The sequence below is a fragment of the Littorina saxatilis genome, unplaced genomic scaffold, assembly GCF_037325665.1.
Source record: "Littorina saxatilis isolate snail1 unplaced genomic scaffold, US_GU_Lsax_2.0 scaffold_706, whole genome shotgun sequence".
Taxonomy (NCBI): domain Eukaryota; kingdom Metazoa; phylum Mollusca; class Gastropoda; order Littorinimorpha; family Littorinidae; genus Littorina; species Littorina saxatilis.
In genome coordinates, this window is record NW_027126080.1 from 35,211 (window position 1) to 43,732 (window position 8,522).

An 8,522-nucleotide genomic window follows, 5' to 3' on the forward strand; every position below is an offset into this window, starting at 1 on the left:
ATATATGTATACAACTACGTATATCTAAGGTTTGGGGGGATGTGTCATTCTGGGCTAGCCCATGCAGAATGACCTCCCGGTCAAAATCAGCTAGCCCAGAATGACCTCCCGGTCAAAACTGACTATGTGTCAAAATGGCCTGTTACACCGGGATAGGCTGAACGCAATGCTTTGAGTTGTGTTGCAAGGGGTAGGTCTATTTATATTCAACTCCGACTGTCGCTGAGCTCAGTGATGCAGAAAGCCACCCGTCTCTTTCAGTGTCGCACGAAGAAAGCTGGGCAAAGAGTATTCTTCGGTGACAGTAGATCATAATAATACAGTCTGCACGTCGTAAGATATTCACAGCGACTCGTCTATCCGTCTCTCTGAGACGCGCGGAGCATTACTTTATTTTGTCATGAAGGTATGCTTTGTGGCGCTGGGTAGCTGGGATAGTCGACCACTCTTTTGACTGTAGCCGTGCTGTGACAAGATTCATTTACCTGAGTAATCGGTGGTTGGGAAAGAACAGGGTTTTTCTCAAATGTGTGTTTCCTGTCAGCTTCCATCTTGCTGATACTGACGTGCCGCAACACAGATCGCTGTCCGCTGCAAGGGTGTGGTCTCCAAAACAACAACAAAACCAGCAGGTGCGTAGATCTATGCAAAAGTTAACCTCTTTTCTGGCCAAAGTGTTTTGCCGACATTGTTCTATTAATGTAGAATATTGTGAGTGTGAGTGTTATATGAGAGAGAGAGAGAGAGAGAGAGAGAGAGAGAGAGAGAGAGAGAGAGAGAGAGAGAGAGAGAGAGAGAGAGAGAGAGAGAGAGAGAGAGAGATTTGTTGTTGCTGCCACTGCTGAAGCTCCTCAGGTATGTTTTCGTGTCAGGTGTGTGTCTGAGCGTTATGCGTGTGTGTGTGGGGTGGGGGGGAGAGACAGACAGACAGACCGACCGTGAGACAGACAAACAGACCGTGAGACAGACTGACAGACAGAGAGAGATAGATACAGACAGAGATAGATACATGTATGATGTTGTTGTTTATTCTGTTGCTGCTGATGCTTCTGCTGCTGAAGTGGGTTCCTATATATATGTGTGTGTCTAACTCCCATTCGCGTGCGGACGTGTGTGGGTGAAACGGAGAGAGAGAGAAATAACGGGGCAAGCCTTTTATCTTTGAACAGTATTCACGCCGGTACCTCCGCTGCACCCGAAAAAAGTCGGGGCCCCTTGCTGCGCACCGAGGCCGAGCCACGAGAGGTGAGTTTCTGCACTAAATCTTCTCTGTTTTCTCCAAAATGACATATACGTAACTGGCGTTTGTACTTCGACCTAAGGTGTTATAGCATCCCATCATCGGTTTTATTCTTTCCCTCGATTCAATTCTGAACTCTGAGCTTCAATTGTTTATGCTTTTTAAGTGAATTATATGTAAATATTGACGTTCCACAATTATTACGGAAAATCAAGCTTATCAAACAAGCTGAAGAGAATTGGAATGTAATTATTGGTTATTTATTGACATCTGGCTCAAGTGGTGTCATTTAAATTCACGCGGTTGAATCATATTTCTTGAATCTCTACCGTCACTGAACGAATTTGTTGCTGCGCACCGGGGCCACTGTGGGCTGCGCACCGGGGCACTATTTGTGCAATTGATGCTGCGCACCGCGGCCAGTAATGAACGTGTTATTATGCTCCTTCAAAGTGTGTAGCATACTGTTTTTGGTTGCGACCGCACTTGAGGATCTTTGTTTGTTTGTCAGCTTGTCCCGAGGGGACACAACACTAGCTGTCGTCTGCTAGCTATATTTTTCTTCATATTGTTGCCTGCATGGACCTCGGTTCCGCAAGGTCTATAGGCCTGCCCCTTACAAAATTGATTGAATAATGACCGCCCTCTTCAAGCACGACTGTCGTTAAAAAATAAATATTTGAACATGCTTGAAGAGGACGGTCATTATGCAATCAAGAAGCCACTGATAAGCCCTTCCCCAGTATGTGGCAATCATCTATTGCTTTATTGAGAACATCGTCTACTCTTCTCGTAGTTCAATAACAATAACAATAATAGCACTTTATTGCGCCAAATATAACCGTTCTTACCAAGACAGGAGGAATCTGACTCGCCACGTGTGCAAGGAGTCCCCACTACCCATTCATACCTGCCACACATGCGACAGTGCATTTACGTTGGCACAAAATTTGCGGCAACACATGCACACACACGACAAGAACCCCCAGTTCCAGTGCCCCCTTTGTTGCCGTTATTTCAAGCAGCAACAGTCGTTGAGGCGTCATCAAAAGAAAAGTTGTCCCTTGGCATTTAAGCAGTGAATGCAAACGCCATTTGTCTAGTCATGAGGTCACAAGAAGTGCCTTTTTCTGCACTCCAGAACATTATGCAAGAAGCAGACTGTGATTTACATTTCTTTCTTTTACAATAGCGAGGACAATTATTAATAACACATGACAACCGCTACAGAACGTTATGCAAGAAGAAAACTGATTTACATTGATTGATTCATTTAACAATAATCTCTCATCACCACTATCATTACCACAGTCATTCACTCTGTCTTCACCTCTCTCATCACCACTATCATCACCACATTCATTCCCTCTATCTTCACCTCTCTCAGCACCACCTCTGACTTCACCTCTCTTATCACCATCGTCACCATCACAGTCCTTCACCACTCTGTCTTCACCTATCTCTTCACCATCATCACAGTCCTTCACCACTCTGTCTTCACCTCTCTCATCACCACCATCACCATCACAGTCCTTCACCACTCTGTCTTCACCTTTCTCATCACCACCATCACCATCACAGTCCTTCACCACTCTGTCTTCATCTCCCTCTTCACCATCATCACAGTCCTTCACCACTCTGTCTTCACCTCTCTCATCACCACCATCACCATCACAGTCCTTCGCCACTCTGTCTTCACCTCTCTCTTCACCACCAAAGTCTTTCCCTAAACCACCACCTCCTTTCTTCTCATAGTTCGCAGCACCACACAGAGAGAGAGAGAGAGGGACAGAGTCAGAACTCGAAAACTTTATAACGGAAGGAGACGTATGTAGTAGCGTTAAGTCCATATGGTCCTTTCTTACAACTAGTCCCTGGTATTGGTACGATCGGTCCACGCTATCGCTCATGTTTTTCTGACAGGATGCATAATTACTTCGCGGAGTATAGGGAAAGAAGCGGAGCTAAAAGCCGAAATCTGTCAAAAGAAGAATACAGAGTTATCTCCCATATGTTTTTCGCTAATGTTTCTGACAAAAGACGAAAGTGATTGCAGAATGACTGACTTCGACAGTGATCTCCGTTCTGTTCTTCCCAGTTATGATAAAAACATCGTTCTAAGGTCAAAACAAGTCGAAATTTTGAGACTGCTGTGGGAAGGAGACCGTGATATTCAGTTGCATCACCCCCAACTGGTTACGGAAAAAATATCGTCCGCTCCGGAGCTATTTGGTTATGATCACGTGACAAAGTTGATTTTCACGTGACACTTTTGCCATATTTAGAGTTGTTTGCACAGTAAATACATCCGCGAAAGATAGCTCGCTTGAAACTGTCTTACATAACAATTCCTTTGAAATTTAAAAATTACACAACACCATGAAAAATTATTATCGACGATCGCGAATCTGCTTATATCAATAACACATTACAAAAAGCTCTAAATATGTAAAAATAAAAAAAAATAAAAAAACATAAAAATATCGATTTCTTCTCCAGAGAAAGAAAACCCGAGGGCAAGGAACTCATTTTACCTGAGTTCAAGATGCGATACACACATAAAATGACGAAAAGGAATGAAGAATAAAACACGCACAACAACACACACAAACACACACACACACACTCACACACACACACACACACACACACACACACACACACACACACACACACACACACACACACACACACACACACTTGAATACAAACAAACAGGCAAACAAACAAAAACGTCATCAACAAGCAATCTAAAGCAAAAGAGAACGTTCAACAACAAAACAACAAAATCCTAAAAAGCAATGATGAAACAAACCATCATAATCATAAAATAAGACAAAATATGAATGAATACAATGGCACACCTTTTTGAAAAAAGATGACACCGATTTGTAAAATAATGTCAGTGGAACACAATTATATACGGAAAAGTATAAAATGGTGTTTGTTAATGGGAGCATAGTATACACTCTCTCATTCACGCGTCCTCACACACCCTCGCACAGAATATACACGGACTTTAGAGAGATGCTTTTGGAGCTGCCTTTTAAAAGAAGACAATGAAAGACATGACTTGATATTTACAGGTAGTGAATTCCAAAGGTATGCACCAGAATAGGAAAAACTAGTTTTAAACAAATCAATGCGGGGCCTTGGCAAGACAAGGTTATTTCTAGTGTTTGAGAGCGACATAGAGAGAGATAGAGGGGGGGGGGGGGAGAGAGAGAGAGAGAGAGAGAGAGAGAGAGAGAGAGAGAGCGCGAGAGAGAGAGAGCGCGAGAGAGAGAGAGAGAGAGAGAGAGAGAGAGAGAGAGAGAGAGAGAGAGAGAGAGAGAGAGAGAGAGAGAGAGAGAGAGAGATCCAATCAAATCAAATTTAATTTTTCGAGGGTTGCGGCATAAGCAATACAACAAACTTTTTTTCAACGAGTCCTCGCCCAGAGAGGGGACTATTCTAATCACATATTTACTCGGACATTCACGTAGAAAAGGGGGAAGAGATAGAGAGAGAGAGAGAGAGAGAGAGAGAGAGAGAGAGAGAGAGAGAGAGAGAGAGAGAGAGAGAGAGAGAGAAAGAGAGAGAGAGAGAGAGAGAGAGAGAGAGAGGTCAGAATGTTTATTTGTGAAAACTCATATGGTTTATAGCAAAAGGGTGTGGGGGGTTGGGTAATCGAACGATCCGCGAACATCGGTGTACTGTACACATTGGTTTCAGTCCGTTATATATATCAATGCATCGTGATTCGGTCCGAAGCATCCAAATTGTATTCCAAGTCGGGAAATAACTGTTCTGTTTTTAACACGGTACGATCGCGATTTGTCACAAACACACATGAAATCTGTGTGCCCTGTAGTTTAGCGTCAGTCTGGCATATGGCTTGGATGTAGCACTTTACCAGTGTTGACACTTTTCCTTTTCTTCATATCATATTGGACAATTATCAATACTAACTTATGACTGTCGACGGTTTTGATATTGTTTTTATCTTGCACGGTGTGATGCGTGCGGTAAACATACCATTATTTTTCTTGCAATTTCACTTTAAAGTTTCTGCTGTTCACTGTTCTGTCTTGTATCTTATTTTTGCCGCCAAAGTGTCAACACAGTGTGTTTTTAACGTCACGACACTTATCTTCTTACATGTCCGTTCTACCTTTCCCTCTCAGGACTCACTCTCAAGTTTACCCAAACCATGCAGCAACAACCACAACAACAGCAGCAACAGGCCCAATTCCAACCAAACTCCTACCAACCCCAGCAAACTACGACCATATCCAACGGGATGCAGCAACCAACACCAGCATTCCAACAACCCGTCATGTCACCCTACGTAGTCCGCGCACCCACGTTTCGGCGTATCAAGGTGCGACATAGCCTGTTTAAAGCAGGGGTTGGGCTGTTGGTCTTCTCTACCGTTGTCTTCGTGGTGGGCTACTCGGCGCCGGCATGGAGCGACCGGACCGGGCTGTGGATGTCCTGTGAATTCGGAGGATGCAACAGCAACACTCTGAACGGTCCAGGTGAGCGTGTGTGTGTGTGTCTGAACGGTCCAGGAGCGTGTGTGTGTGTGTGTGTTTGTGTTTGTGTGTGTGTGTGTGCGTGTGTGTGTGTGGGCGTGATTGTGTGTGTGAGTGTGTGTGTGTGTTTGGTGTATGTGTGTGATTGTGTGTGATTGTGTGTGTGTGTGCGTGATTGTGTGTGTGTGTGTGTGTTTGTTTGTGTGTGTGTGTGTGTGTATGTGTGTGTATGTGTGTGTGTGATTGTGTGTGTGACGGTGATTGTGTGTGTGTGCGTGTGTGTGTGTGTCTGTGTGAGTGTTTGTGTATTGGGGGGGGGGGGGGGATGAGAGCCAGGGTCGAGTGGTGGTGGGGGAATGAAGTGTTGTGTTGCGGTAATAGTCCTTCATGGCGGTATGAAGGTACGCTACGAGATGATTATAACTTTTAGGAACTATGGGTCTAGCTATAAACATGAAAATCGACGTTAACGTGAAATATTCTTGGGCAAACGGTCTCTTCTCTGTCATAATTCAACTATGCACTGAGGAGTAATGTATATCAAGCATTTCCGAAGCCTGAAGTTATCGGTCTGAAAATTATGATTTAATAATGGTATTTTTAAGGGATTATATCTAACAAAAAAACTGTCTCAAATCGCCCCAAGAGCTATACAGTTCAGGTTGGGAATTGTAATTATGTGACTACACACCAGGAATACCTTCAAATAAACGTTTGAACGCTGAGTTACTCAAATAGAAAACGGCTGGGTTTTTTTAGTAGGAATCCCAGACTGTAATCTCATTTTGACGCACTTTGCGTGACTCCTAGGTTTTGTCCTACCTTTCGACCCTGAGTATTTCATGTGCTATTCCTAAATATACAGATTTGAAATTGAGTCGAGAGCTACAAAGTTCGTTTTGGGAGTAGAGTAGATGACAACACACATGGAGAAGGTCTTAGAATTAGTGTTTGAGCGTTCTATATTTCAAATCTGAATGTTGTGTTTGGTAGTCATAGCAGACCGTAATATTCTCCAACGTACATTGTGTTTTTGTCTGTTATGCCAAGCGTTTTAGCCCTGCATGGCACGGATTTAGCATGCGTTAGCTAGACTGTAGGCCCGGTTTGACTTCCTCAATCCAACGGTCTTAATCTGCTTTGACGAATGGGTTTTTATGAAAACTAAATAAATAACAAGAAATTCCTATGAGGTAGGAAAAACACCCTCGTCAAAGGGAAATAACCTTCTCAGTTGGTGGCTGTGACTGAGTGAGAATGGTTATTTCCCTTTGACCATGAAGATGTCCCTGTATAAGTCCTTGTATAATTTTAATCCACCAATAACTCCGTAACCGTGTGTTTGACTGGTCCCAATTTTTGTAAGGACCGTCTCAGGAATGCATAGAACCTGTTCACCAAGTTTGGTGACGATCGGTCCGTTCATTCTTGAGATCTATATGCGAACACAAACACACAAACACACAAACAAACACCCAAACAAACACCCAAACACCCAAACAAACACATCGAGCGAAACCTATACACACCCCTATACCGGGGGTGTAATGATGACGACCGGAAGTCCGGACTCTTGACAGGAGAGCTGGGTGATGCAAACCGCTCGCTGATTAAACTTCATTTAATTACTTGGCATAGTTTGGGAGCAGTTTTGAGCAAATCATTGCAGATGTTTCTAAATTACAGTGCAGCGAATGTCCCTTGATCTTTTTAATGTTCAAATCGTCAGAAAACTTTCCAAAATGGCGCCTTCGGTATACTGTCTTTAACATTCTTTGTGTTTTTGTTTTTTTTAAATCGTGATTAAACCTAGGTCAGTCTGCTAAATTTATTCAACGCAAATGGCGTGTTTATGTCGATTTGTTTTTGGCCGGATTTGTGTTTATGTCGAGGTTTTTTCCCCTGAGATAACAGTCTTGTTTGAAACTTATCAACAGATTGGCTGGAAGCCGTGCGTGTCATGGAAACGATTGCTCTGATATTGTTCCTGGCAGCCATTGCTGTGGAGCTGTATCAGGACGTCTTCAAGTCTCCTCCACCAGTGGAAAACAAAGCCGTCGAGATCCTCGCTGTACTTGCTGGTGAGTCATTTCAGGTTACCCTTGCTTCTAAAAGGGGTACTCCCGTTACAAAATAAAAATAAAAATAAAATAAAACCGCCCCATTTCGGTTTAAGGCAGGGCCGGACCCAGGGGGGGGGGGGGGGGGGGGGGTTCCAGGGGTTTACGTTACTTGGATATGTTAGAGAGTAAGTGGGGACCCTGATGTAGTACACAGGGCCGGACCCAGGGGGGGGGGTTCCAGGGGTTCCGGAACCCCACCCCTGGAAAAAGCATGTACCTTGCTTTGACTTTTACTAGTTTTAGCACCAAAACAATGCTGCTCTTAACCCTCAAAACAAGGCCCAGAATGCACCAGATTGCACAGATTTTAACCGTTTTTCAACAATTTTCCGGGGGAGCATGCCCCCGGACCCCCCTAGTTCGCGCGCCTGCTTTGCAGGCGCGCACTTGTAGCTTCGCCACTTCGCTGATTTTCCCCCCCAAAAAAGGAGGAACCCCCCCCCTTACAACTCATTTGGTCCGGCCCTGTAAGGGATTTGGATTAATGCTACAACACACAAGGAACACCATTACGATCAGTGTTTGACGTTCAATTGTTCAAATTGTTCAAGTATTTTAAACAATACAGTACTATACAATACAATACAATACGATACCGGCACGGTTGGCCTAGTGGTAAGGCCGGGTCATACCTAAGACTAA

The 8,522-nt window shown here is 43.9% G+C and overlaps 1 protein-coding gene across 1 annotated transcript; it reads left to right on the forward strand.

Moving 5' to 3' along the window:
- Positions 1-242: 242 nt before the first annotated feature.
- On the forward strand, positions 243-7,838 carry LOC138954527 (uncharacterized; the record flags this gene model as incomplete). Its single annotated transcript, XM_070326347.1, has 4 exons — positions 243-632; positions 1,170-1,245; positions 5,407-5,760; positions 7,695-7,838. Coding segments are annotated over exons 3-4 (472 nt in total), but the record flags the coding sequence as incomplete, so codon positions are not given.
- Between the last annotated feature and the right edge of the window lie 684 nt (positions 7,839-8,522).